General features: G+C 38.3%; 2 protein-coding genes across 3 annotated transcripts in view; both read right to left on the bottom strand.

Annotated features, from left to right (window-relative positions):
- The window catches only part of gapvd1 (GTPase activating protein and VPS9 domains 1), a 34298-nt gene extending 30707 nt beyond the window's left edge, over nucleotides 1-3591 (bottom strand). For both annotated transcript variants that reach the window (XM_037681164.1, XM_037681163.1), the window contains exon 1: nucleotides 3424-3591. The gene's annotated coding sequence lies outside the window, so the exon portion shown is untranslated. The remainder of the gene's footprint in view (nucleotides 1-3423) is intronic.
- Nucleotides 3592-6287: 2696 nt separating this feature from the next.
- On the bottom strand, nucleotides 6288-13266 carry unm_hu7912 (un-named hu7912). The gene is made up of 2 exons (XM_037680567.1): nucleotides 13101-13266; nucleotides 6288-9699 (listed from the first exon to the last, which is right to left on the bottom strand). The coding sequence occupies exon 2, from the start codon at nucleotides 9645-9647 to the stop codon at nucleotides 6447-6449; it is 3201 nt and encodes a 1066-aa protein (XP_037536495.1). The 5' UTR covers nucleotides 9648-9699; nucleotides 13101-13266; the 3' UTR covers nucleotides 6288-6446.
- Between the last annotated feature and the right edge of the window lie 567 nt (nucleotides 13267-13833).

The following is a 13833-nucleotide window of genomic DNA, read 5'->3' as shown; positions in this document are numbered from 1 at the left end:
TATATATATATATATATATATATATATATATATATATATATATATGTTTCACTTTTTACAAAAACATGCGGCTTTGAGCACATCCTTTTCACAGTTCCCTCTCCGATAGTTTCTGACATTACTTGACAAGCTAATAGCAATAGCATAACTGAAGAATGTGTGATTTGTAAGCGAAAGATGACAAGCATCTGTGCTTTTGTGAAGTGTGTCAGAATGAAAAAAAGTTAGTTAATTTGACAATAAGTGTTCAGACAGATTTGTTAAGGATAGTCAACTGGGCAGGAGGATAAAGAAGAAGAAAATAATCTAGCTCCAATTTCACATCCAGATCTATCCTCCTGATATGCGGAGCAAGATGAAGTGAGTGGTGGAGCAGAGGAGGAGAAAGCAAACCTGTGATCAGAAGGTCGCCTTTTCAAATCCCGTCTGCAGAAAATGAATTCCCCTATTGTGGATTAACAAAGTAAATGTTATTATTATTATTAATATTAACGTAACATTACTGACACAGGACAAATGTCTTTTCTTTAACTCTCAAGAAACCACTAACACAAATAAAGGTTGATAACATTATCCAATGATTATGATAAAAATCAAACATTTCTTCTAAGAGCAATGCCAGTTCTGATAAAATAGTTGAGAGCTGAGGAAGCCTTTCAAATAAGATGTGAAACAACGTCGGGAAACATAAAAGGAAGTCCTCAATTAGGACCTAATTAATTATTAATTCAATTAGGATTCATCTAGAATTTCCATGTCCTGGATGACTGAGAATGTGCACCAACATAATGCTAGGCAATATATCAAGACAAAAACTAATGAACCACTGACTTACACAGAAGGAATTTAATAAATATTTTATAAAGGGAAAAGGGCATTTGGTGGCATTGCAGTAGAATAAAACTATAAGGTTTGAGTCGATATGATGTGAAGTTCCATCTACTGATGTAAATGGTAAATAGTAGACAATCAAATAACTTGCAGGAACAAGAGTTTTTATTTTGGTCTGTGTTTCACATTTTGACACAGATCAAATGTTGGTAATTCAATTTATAAATTTTACCAAAACCATGTTTTGTTTACATTGTTTCAGCAATATAATTACAGCAATTAATCTGTCTTGGTTAAGAAAAATCAAACAATTTAAACAGACTCAAGTTATAAATAACATCTTGGATTATCCTAAGCGTAAAGAATGTTAAGGCCCCTTTAGATGGACTCCACTTGACCATACTTGAGTCAGTCTGGAGCAGGTTCAGTCTTTCCACTGAGTGGTCCCCTTCACTTTCAGCTCTTTTCTTAGAACTTGCTTGGCCAAGTTGAGCTGAAGATTTGATGTCAGCAGACTGCAGGATAGCAACGTCAATCAAGAGCATCTGCTTCACAAGAATCAGACCCACCATTTTTAAAACCTCACAATCACAGCATTCATGTTATTTACTTTTTTCAATTATACAGAGATAATGGATGGATGGGTGGATGTGTAGTACATTCATTAAAATGGCAACTTTGGTACTACAAGTAGGTGCAGGTGTTTCCTTGCTTTTTGTCTGAAAACAGAATTCAGACAGAACTAGACCAAATGGACTCGATTTACAAGCTCTGGCCAATGTGGGAAAGGCGGCCTCAACTCAGTCACTGCAATTTTGGAAACAGTGACAGCTCATTGTTCTCCGTCACTGTTTATGACTTTATTTCCCTTTTATTTACCAATTGGTGGTAACTTTTGAGCGTCGTGCTATGATGACATGCTTACATTGAGGCAATACTCAGTTGAATTACTACTGAGACTGTGCATAACTGAGTCGGGTCAAATTAGGGTGAAGCAAGTTCTGCTGAGACTGGACAATTTATGAACAATGAATGTATCTGCTCTTTCTTGCCCCTTGCTAAAAGAAACCAGTTTTAAAAAAAAACTGTGGACTACCAGTCTTGTTATCATGAAACCAATAAATGTAGTCGATGATGTAAAACAAGCTTGCATGTTTTTATATTCTGTTCATATTTACCAAGGAGTTCATTAGGCTTGAGTTTAGATTTGACAAGAATTAGAAATTTATGTAATCAACATCAGTAGCTTGTAGACCATTTATTAAGATATATTTCTTAAATGTGATGATCAATGAAGTTGCATGGATATTTTGGCAAGCATGTCCCAACCAAGTTGGAAAATAACAGTAATACTACAATATAATAATACTAACAGTATTTGTCTCTTCTCAAAGTACAAAACGTAACTTCATAGTCATGTCACCTTACATTCTTATAGCTATCAACCTCTTTTACTGAAGTGTCTTGGGTGATAAGTGTATTTTGTGTGGCAGCAGAATGCTCTGTTCAGAAAATCTGACCAAAAGTTGTGTTTGAATAAAGTTTCAGAGTTTGTCAAGCCAGCTAACACAATGGGAGCCTAGCTGTGTGAACTTGCTTCGTAAACCACTCTGGTCACACATGAAACCCAAAGTCATCTCCGTCACAAATTATGAAGAAGGCAGTCAATTGCCAGGAAACGAGCTTCGGCCAATGTTAAGCAGTGGAAAAAGGCACTATTAAATAGACTTTTGATGGGACTGATAGAAATCTATTTAAACATACGTAAAACACCATTTACCACAGCAGTCTACTGTCAGCTCTAACAGTTATTGCTGAAGTGATAGTGAATGAGATGTAACTCATCAATGCATCCATAATTTATTGTTATTATTAATTTTCACCAGAATGTGAAATGTCTCAGTTTAAGGATAAGCAGCACAAAAGCTGCACATGCATATGTGTTCAAAGATTACTTGTCATTGCGTTAGTATTTCTGGGAAATAAAAAAAAATAACTGATTCTAGCAATTTCCTCCTCACATGCTACAGTTGGAAATAGTATTAACTGTTTAAACATTTATTGTGTCAAATGTCCACCTCTAGGCTAAACTGTTTCATTGTCTTTTCTTAAAGATATAGGTTACAACTCGAACTCAAAAAATACGTGCCAGTGTAATTTGCTGCTAAATGCTGTTGAATACAACGTTTCTGGTATCCAAATAAACATATAGCAAAAAAAAAAATAGCAAGGTAGCCATCAAAACAAAACGTAAGCTAAACGTAAGTTAATTTCTTAGTGCTAAATAACATTTAGCTAAACGTTATGAAGGAAACCAAAGCAAACCACAACACCCAGGTATACACGTCAATAAAAATAAAAAAAATAAAGTGTTTGCACTGATTTGGAGAAGGTGCGCGGAACCTGGTGAACGGGCTAACACAGTAGCCTGCTAACGATAGCCAAGTTATCCGTGGCTAGCGAGAACTAACCAAGCAAAGCAAGCTAACGTTAAGCTAGCTGGCTAGCTAGGTTAGCTTAGCTTATGGATGCTACCTACGTAAAGAGCAAACGTGAACCAAAACGCATACGAACGTGACTTCAGCGACTTACCAAATGTACCTAGTCCGTTCAAAATGTTCACAACGCCTCTACACGCAGCTGATCATGGGATTTCTCGAGTAAGAAGAATTGCTTGTTGGCGGTTTGCGGTCTCAAACTGGCTCTTGCTAACGCGAACACAGGGTTGTCATTTGCTGTCATCACGAGGAGGCATGCGCAGCTCACATGCGCGCGCAGGGGGGTGTTGCAGTTAAAGGGAGATTTCACTTAAAATAGTTTACAGGGCAAAGCAAATGCCATTTATGCACTGTATGTTTACTGCTGTGAGTAATATTTGAATTCTACTGTTCTTGTGCAAAAGTGTGTGATAATACTAATACTAAATACTAAAAAAAAGTTTGAATCCATTTATTTCCATATAGTAATTTGCATACAAACGTAAGTTTATTTATTTAGAGTCAAATTTTGTACCAATAGCTTTCAAGGAATTTAACTGGGATACAAAACTGATAACTTTATGTGAATTTAAAAGACTAATCTCATTCTGATTATTTTCTTGCCGAGCAATTCTTGTTTTTGCCACTGGGCTGTGCTCTAATAACAGAAAATGGAAGAGCCTTGCACACAAACTCGATAAAATAGCTCAGTGGGCTGAATCAGATAAAATGATAATAACAAGGTTGTAAACATTTCTTTCAAAAGTTATTCAGTTTGAAACCTATACTAGTTATTTAATAAAAGCCATAACCTAAAAGGTCTTCTCCTGCTCCACTCCTGTTTCCTGGAACACCTTGCAAAAAGATCTGAAGCTCTCGACCTTGACCTCTCTAAGTGGCTTCAAACAACTAAGTTCATGGCAAAAACAATGCAGACATGTTCATTTTCAGTATTTTATATTGCTTTATAATGTAGCTGTTTCTGTTTTGTTTTTTTAAATATCATCTTCCTCGATTTATTTTTCAATTTATATGCTTTCTTTGAAAATTGTCATTATCGTTCTTTGTTAAACGCAGGTCTCTCTTGTAAATGAGTCCTCTAGGCTCAGTGAAACTAAAGGTTGAATGAATGAACCATATATTTATTTATTTGCTTGTTTATTTATTTATTTTGTCTTGTTTTTGGGGTGGTGACTTTGCTATTATACACATTGGCAAACACATCTTGTAACATTTAAACTTAAACACTTTTTTTTTCAATTTGCAGAAAGTTTTTATGACTTCTTATAGAAAATTTTACAAAGTATTTTTAACAATACAGTTATTCCTTAACAAATAAAAAAAAAAAATCCATGGATTTTTTTGTTTGTTTGTTTGGTATTAGTGCATAGTCATCCATGTTTAAAAAAAAGAACCTCCAAAATTCATAGATAAAACCAGATTTCATTCAACAGAGACTTTTAATTTTGATGTACTGTACATCATGTCCTGCTCTTCAAAGCCTCCATGTCTGTTTTTTTTTATAATTTTGTATATAAACTATGCATAATCTTTCAAATTAGTAATGTTTAGTTGATAAAAGCTTAGCCAAAAACCAAATCAGATATTGAATAATGTTGATTGGTGTAAATTTATTTCTGATTGTCAGAGAGAGTATGAATTTGTCTTCTTTCAGCTTTTCCCTCTTCATCTGTCTCCACAGCGAGTCATCCTCCTCCACCTCACTCTGTCCTCTGCATCCTCTGTCCTCACTCCAACTACCTCCATGTCCTCTCTAACTGCATCTCCTCTTTGGTCTCCCTCTTTGTCTCTCTTTTTAAGTGCATGCATCAAAAGAAATTCTGAGACTTTCCCACTTGTTTAATCCCATTTATTATATTTTAAATACTGTAGTTTAGAAACATCACAAAATATAAAATTGAGGAAAATTTTGCACAAAGAGATTCAAGGAAAAGAGCAACCTTACATAAAGGAACATTGCCGATTAAAGCAGGCGTGTCTAAGTTTAGTGCTGTGATTAAGTTCAGAACATTCTTGTTTTAGAATTTTTGTGAAAACATCTCTTAATTCAAAATAATTATTTTCCATTCATAATAAACATCATTTTACAGCGTAGATGTTAAAGTTGCTCTTTCGTTGCATACAGTTTAGGAACATGGTAATAGTTTTATTAAGGTCTCTAGGTCAGAATGTTAAAATGATCTAATGCTCAATAAATAATTCATACCATTTACATCTCCAAGCATCAAATGCTATCGCTTTAACAGGATAAATTTACTTATAAGCAATAGCAATATTAAAATACATAAATATAAATAACATGCTTTGTTTGAGCAAAAAAATATCTTTTTACAGTGGAAGTTCAAACAACCTGCATCTAAAGCTGTCAAGCCTTTTGAAATAGCTATCTCCGCACAATGCTTTGTGTCAATTGCATTTTTGTTTGTTTTCAACTGAAGGCCACTTTTAAGCTATATCAACTACTTTTCTTCACTAATGACATCAAACTTTTGATTAGCTGAGAAAAGATCTAACTAAAATAATCAATGAAATGTGGAGGGTAAAAATGGTATGATTGTACTTCTTTGTCTATGTCTACTATACTATTGTAATAATCAAACTTAGCCACACAACCACAGTATAGTAATAAAATAACTTTTTGAAAACAAATAACTGGTTGTAGGATTAATGCCAATGCAACATGGTCTAATGTATTTTCTTATTTGAAAGAGGGGGAAAAATAAGTAATCATTACAGTACGGTATCTGTTTGAATCAATTATAGTGTGGAACTAATAAACGTGCACTCCCTGAATAGTATGTGCTTCAGATATAGTCTTCATATATTTAAAAATACTTGGATAACTGGTTTAAAGCCTAGTCTACATGCAGGCTATTCATTCTTCTGAGTGCTTCAGAATCAAAACAAGCCAAAAGCAACATAGGTCAACCTTAAAAAGTGCTGTGAGTTTTTGTGGCGCAAAGGACAGAATTAAGATTAAAAAAGGAAACATAAACAGGATAAGTCACCTTTGTACACTCATACAAATCAGTGTTCAGCTTGCTAAACCACAACACATATTTACAATAAGTACATTTAATGTTGCTGACATCATTACCATTAATTCTTAGTGCTATGTTATATAATATCATCTAAGAGGTGAGGGGTACCCAACCAATCAAGTGACCTTGGCTCAGATGCAGCCATGATCATGCACATAAACTGTTTCCCTGTTCTCTTATCGATTGGGTATATTGTTGTGGGAGTAAACCTCTTGTTGGTCTCCACAAATTCACACAGCTGGTTGTAAATTTTAGGGTACTCGTGGCGAAGGAAGACTCCCCTGGTCCTGAGCGCACGTTGGATATTGACAAAGCACACCTCTCTTGCTTTTCTCCCCTCCTCCCCTTCTTTGTCAATGTCTGGTGTTCCTGGTGGTGGTGTGAGAATAAGAGTTTCCAGTTCATCATCTTTCTTAAGTACTTTTTTGTCAGGGCTTGAGGAAGCCAACGACACCTTTGCATATTTTCGAACTGTTGGTGTTTGGACCCTTGGGGAAGGTCTATTAGGCACTAATTCACCAACAGCTATAGATACATTCAAAAGGAAACATTCACTGGGGTCGTACTCATTACCTGCTTGCTGCAACTCCTTGCAGTATTCACCTAGGTTGTCCTTAAAGCCATCCAGCTCTCTCAGAGACAAGTAAGTGGGAGAGATGAGGAGGCTTTCAAGCCCAACTTGGAGGAAGTTGTCAGTTGTCTCTGGATTGGCAAAACCCAAAAAGAGAACACCTCTCCCTCTGGAGAGGTAGCCAGATTTAGCGATGCGTGAGAAGGCTTTGTGGATCTCCGAATTCTCTCTGCAGAACTTAAGTGTGTGCCGACACACACTGCTGACACGTCCATAAAGGCATGTCTCTTTATGGATGTCCCAGTCATCCCTACGGCAATTTCGAGAGCAGTAAAAAGTGTAGCAACTGTGACATGATTTGAAGTACAAGCAAGCATTGAACATGCTCTCAATTCGGTTGCACTTCTTGTTAGCACACACCATTGTGTCATCTTCATCTGTGCTGTGATCTGGAGAACATTCTTCTGCACTCCTTTGTAAAGCATCACACCCACTGTCAGGGTCTTTGATTGTATCTGGGCTGGATTTAGAGGACGGGAGCTGTGTGTTGGGACTTTCTAATTTTTCAAGTCCAGAGGACCCCATGTCTTTGTCATTGTCATCAGTTATCAGTTGTTTTAATTGATCTAAAAGATTCTCATTTGACTTTTTGATTGTTGGTGGCTTATAGTCAACAACCAGATCAGCCAAGAGCTCATCAAGTTGCTCCAGACTCTGTTGAAGGGAAAAGTTGTTGTGCTTCCTTTCATTTGTGACATTTGTAAAGTTAGATGGGTTCTTCTGATTAACCACACTCCGAGGTGGTCCCTTATCAGCATGTGAGGATTCCCAGCTAACAGAGTGAATATCACGATGTCTGCTGCCACCTGCACATATGTCATTGTCTGTTATGGTAATCTCTGGGGTAACAAACCAGTGCCCACTCTTGGAATTCCTCCATGGATTGCTTGAATTCTTCTCCAAGGAGTTTTCTGACATAGACAAAGCAGCATAACGTTTTGGTGAACTTGACAGGTTAAGTATGACAGGTTTAGCTGTTACGTCAGAGGATGTCCTATGCTTTGCTTGGTAAAATAGGTTCTCATAGCTTCGGCCACGTGGGGGTACAGGTTGCCGTCTTTCATAATGTGGATATATAATATTGTCCCAAGATTTGGAATGGTTTTTGACATCTGCTCCCAGTTGATGTGTCTCTGTATAATTTTTTGTAAACCATGGAGGTATACTAGAGTCTTGTCTTAGTTTTGGTGGTGTGGTTAGAGAGGACTGGTTAGAGAAACCAGATATGCTTGAGCGATACCAGTCGTCTGAAAAGGCCTGAGACATTCGAGGGCGTCGACGACCCTCTGTGTGATATGGCCTTGATGGAATGTACTGTTCCTCAGGAGAGTTGAATGATTTGGAATAAAACAATCTTGAGCCACTCATGTGGTATGGACTGAACCTACCATCTTCTTCACAGTAAGCTCTGGAGAATGGAGCTTGAGAAAAATATGAGCCTGTCTCACTTGTGGAATAAGGTTGATTATATACAGAGTGAACTGGCTCCCTGTTGATATGGTGGTGGTTTGTGTAATATGATCTCGCAGGAAGTGTGTGCACCCATCGAGTCCTTGGATCATACTGACTTGTTGTAGTACTACCAATACTGGTAAGACTGGACCGATCATCCTGAAAGTATGGTCTGGAATAAGGTTGGACTGGATACCGAGCAGCATCCTCTGTATAAAAAAACTTAGTCGGTATGTTAGGATTTGAGTAAGCTCTTTGTTCTTGACTCAAATATGGTGCTGTTGGTGATGACATCCTGTGCATGTCTAAATGCTGGTACGAAATAGGAGACAAGCTGCTGGTGTAGAGGTATCCCTGCCTAAAATCCCCACTGTAGCATTCACTGGGAGTGGGTGTTGGTGAGGAGACAATGTGTTGTGGTACATACAGACCTGACCTGCTACTGGCCTGAGAATATCTTTGCCAAAGTTGATCAGATTGTGTGTTAGAAACTTGCCTTGATGCATGCTCCAGTACAGCAGCATCTGGTTTGATATCCACACGGCATTTAACATGAGGGGTAACAGTTGGTTTGTCTAGTTTATCCTCCTCAAAACAGTCTGAAACATATAGAGGAGAGTGGGGCTGAAGTTTGTTGGGATGCACTTCATTCAAAAAAGCCCTGTTGGAGGATTCCCGTTGTGTTTCAGAGGTCTTTAAGGAATCTAAAGCAGCCTGAGCGCCATCCCTTCCCTTCCTGGCCACTGGTGGAGATACAAAGATGGGCACAGGTGTGAGGGTAGCCTTGGCTCTTGGAGCACTTTTAGATCTTGATCTCGTTTTGGAATCTGACCATGTGAGATAGCTGCTTTTGCCTTGAGTAGTGTGCTGCTTGGTATTAAAAAGATCCGGAGATGAAAAACGAAGATGCCCTGGCTGATCTAGTCCATTCCAGAGGTCTTTGTTCGGGGCCTGAATCTCAGGCCTCTTGTAATGGTACTCCATTGAGGAAGAGAAAGACTGTGGATCATCAAGTGATTCAATGAAGTCAAAACTACGGCAGTGTCTTTTGTTGATGATCTCTGATTTATCAATCATTTTCATGTCACATTGCCTGGAGGGACGAAGAAAAACTGAGTCGTCAGTGATGGTGTTTGGTGTAATGTCCTGATAAAAAGCTGATGCCAGTAATTCAGGGGGATGTGTCCTGGTCATCTTGATGCAAATCCAAGGCTCTCTGGTTGGTGTTGTATAAGATCGATGAAGACTGGAAAAACAGAGATAAAGCAAATTCATTTTTAAGTTTGAATGAATAAATGAATGCATGAATGAATGAATGAATGAATGGATTAAAGAAAGAAAGACATTTGTTAGACAAGAAACACCAAGTACCAACACATCACTCTGCAATAATAAGTTAAAGGAAGAAAAAGCTAAACAGTTATGGCAGCACACATTGAACAGTGCCTACATGTGCCACACAGATATTGAACTATTTTATCTCAAATATTTTTTATAATTTAGTTAAAATTAATTCAGGGTTTATTTTTAATATTTTTCTCACAATACTGAAGTATATTTGGGTTTTCATAACATTAAGTAACCAGCCATCCATCCGTTATCTTTACACGCTTCTTCCTTTTTGGGTCACGGGAGTCACTGGTGTCCATATCCAGCGGTGACTGTGTGAGAGGCGGGGACACCCTGGACAGGTCTCAAGTCCACCATAGGGACACAGAGACAAACAAGACAAAACAACCACTCACTTTCTCACTCACACCTAGGGACAATTTAGAGTTACCAATCAGCCTAACATGCATGTTTTTGGTCTGTGGAAGAAAACCGGAGTACCCAGCAAAAGCCAATGCAGCACGGAGGGAGCATGCACACTCCACCCAGAGAGGTCCTGGGCCGGGATTCAATCCGGCGACCTTCTCGTTGAGAGGCAACAGCTCTACCAACTGAGCCACCATGCCACTCAACAATAGGTAACTTTTAACAAAATTTATATTTTTCTATGCACATTAAAAAACAAAAAAATGTGACATAAAAATGGTTAATCTCATTGTTGAAGAATAACAAGATAGTTTGTTTTTAAATTTATAAAAACCACAATGGTCAAAATGTTCCATCAATGATTTATTTAAAATTCATCTCTCACACACACACAGACTTTCTGCTTGGCACTCCCCCATAAGCCCACCCTGAGTTACCATCTGTTCATCGCGAGGGAGAAGTGACCAGCCGTCTCCCTGTCATGCCTCCACAGCACACCTAAATATCACGTCTGTTCACAACCAACCTCGAAACACAAACCTCACCTGTTCGTCAAGATTTATTTGGCTTGTTAAAGCCATGCGTTTGAGCACTGAAATGTTCATTTAGCTCGTTTTAAGTAAAATAAAAAGCTACATACCCTTAGATTTTTGTTAAAAGTTTGGTTTGGGAACGGTTGAGCAATAATGTTTGTTCCAATGTTTGTGTGCATGAGCTTCATTTAATTTTATATATATATATATATATATATATATATATATATATATATATATATATATATATATATAGCACTACAACATTTATAGCCTGGGCTAATTTGCAATGCCAGTCCCTAGATGGGCATTTAGCAATATAAAATAAGCATTTTAAAAATACAGTTTAAGAAGAATAAAACATTATGGTATATTAAAAAAAATCTTAAAACAGAATTAAAAACAGATGAAAAATAATGCAATTAAAACTGTGGCAGTTCATGTGTGTGTTAGCAAAAGAAATCAGTTAACGGATGTTAATGAAACTTCCAGACAGTAATTATTGGATGTACCTCTACAGTCTATTCCTTTTTGAAGCCATGGTGCAATTTAAACACTACAGCTAATTAACCTTAACAAACACAAAAATAACTATAATCCAGTCAATTTTACATTAATCAACTATTTGATGTGCCGAGGGTCATTGTCATCACATACCACATATTATGTGGCATCTTTGCTTCAAACATTGTCATTAAATGTTGGTATCAGTCTTGGTTATTGCTGAAATATCTTGTGAGCCAACAAAGGAATTATATTAATGGCAGTCAAATTTACAGACAAAACTTGCTGTGGTAGTAGCTGAGAGTCATCCTCAACACACATTTGGAGTGCTAACAGAAATTGTGCTCTCACTATTTTTGAGTGATCATGTAAGTTATTTGCAAATTTTCAACAAAATGGCTATTATTCAATAATTTCTAATCATAAAATGATTTTAGTTATCTATACCTCAACAATACCTCAACTACAGCCCCAAATCCCAAATGAGTTGAAAAGGAGGTGCCATGGATGCATTACCATCTACCCAGAGGCAGTGCTCAAGTGCCTGACCACTGAGATCTTGGAGGTGGCGGGAAACGTGGTTCGTGACAGCGGGAGGACCGAGGAATTCTGCCCGGCATTCAGGTGGTTCTGCTGCCCAAGAGGACCAAGAGGTCTGCTGGGTCTGGGTGGAGGGATCGGCATGGGCAACCAATTTCATCTGATCCGCTGTGGGACAGACTGCTACAAGAAATCCTTCCAACAACTCTAATGAAACCAGGATGAGCTACAACAACAATTCATTTCTCTTTGGGATTAATAAAGTATTTTTGAATTTGAATTTTATGCGTCTCTTTACTCTGAGAGTATAGAAAACCAAAGTATGCCTTCTGCTAGGTCTTTCATATTTAAAAAGGGATTTCTGAGTTAAAAAACGGGGGGGAAATAATTTAGTGTTGTGTATTGCTCAATTTTTAGGTTGCATTCAGTTTAAGTTTGTGATGGCGTAATAGAATTCAAAATCCCATTTAATGTTCTGATTAATGACTGTCACGTATCATAAAAAGTATGATTTGTGACAAATGTTATTTGTTTTAATTTAATTATTTTGTTTAGAAAAAACATGTTAGCAATTAGGATAAGGAAAAGCATTGGAGAAATGAATGAATGTCGATGTTAAGTCAAATATCTTTAACAAGTTGGCTCCTTTAGCTCAATGTCCTGTTTCCAGCTGTGAACTTATTTCCACACATTCATTGCTTCATTATTGTGGACTAAATAAACGTGGGTTGTACATTCCTCCATTTTTTTTTTTACAGTCCAAAGCTCCTTTTCATAAGAACACAAGACTTTCTAGCAATGTAAGAGCATGCCACATACTGTCTCCATGGATACAGCACACAGCAAAGAAACCATTAGGCCCTCCTGCAGTTGCTCTGAAGGAAAAACATCAGCGTGAAAATAAACATTCACATCAAACTAACAGCAGCTTTTATACCAAATAAATCACATTTTTCTGTTGCTGTCCTGTTTGTGAGAAGCAGTCAAAATTTACTGTCTTCAAAAGGAACTTTCAAAACTCGATGTTGTCCTTTTGCAACAAGGACTGAACAGATGCGTAAATCCATCGTCCCTGAGGTGCGTCTAACCAACTTGCTCTAACGCACTTGCACCCCCCCCCCCCCCCCCCCCCCCTTTATTTTTGGTCCTGCGGCACAGAGCGGTCGGCCCTCTATGTTTGGACTGATGCCTTTTAGCAAGGAAGGCCATTGTTTGCAGGAAGAAGAAGAAAAGAACCAGAGGAAAACCAAAGGGAATGAGTTGTGTAGGGGCATTTATAGGACGTTGGGGGTGATGGGGAGGGGGGAGGCCTTACCGTGTCTGCAGGGAGCTGATCCGATGCGGTGGACATGATGAAGCCGTGTGGCGCAGCTTCAGTCCGTGTGCACCTGCTGGGAGCCTTCCGGAACCGAACCCTCGTCCTTCATCATCTTATCTGCATCAGCAGCGCGCTCACTCCGGATCGTGGCTTTGTGTGTGTGTGTGTGTGTTGTGATGGAGGAGGAGGTGTGTCTCGGTTTGTGCATGCGCGTGACTCTGGAGGCGTGGTTGTGCGTGTTTTCAGGAGAGATGAGGGAAGCGGGGAGGGGGACCATCGGGGGGTGGGTGTAATCTGGGCACGCAGTTTCTGAGCAGCAATGCGGTCTGTTTTCTTCTGAGCTCCTTTTTGGGTATTTCCGGGGCTCTGCTGGTTTTGCTTGCTCATTCTGCAGCTAAAGATGGTTTCTTATCAGTGCTGATCATCTTGAAGAAAAGCTAATTTGTTCGATGGGGTGTATTCAGCTGCCCCCAGATATCCGAGCTTCTTTCCTCACTTGGACTGATCGATGACTGATCGTGTCCCTCCCACACAGTTGGGCCTGAGAGGATGAGAAAAATCCATTTTCTGCCAACTTTGCGTTTTCATAGTAAAACAACACAGGCTATAGTTCCAAAACTTTTCTAATTTAATTTGGCATGTCATAAAATGTGAGGACATTTGTGTACATAAAGAGCAAAAGTAAGACAATGTGTGTTTTGTTGATTATTTCTTTCTCACGCAGCCCTGA

This window comes from Nematolebias whitei, chromosome 8 (genome assembly GCF_014905685.2).
Source record: "Nematolebias whitei isolate Nwh7 chromosome 8, NemWhi1, whole genome shotgun sequence".
In the NCBI taxonomy this organism is placed as follows: Eukaryota; Metazoa; Chordata; class Actinopteri; order Cyprinodontiformes; family Rivulidae; genus Nematolebias; species Nematolebias whitei.
This window is presented reverse-complemented; position numbering and strand designations above follow the sequence as displayed.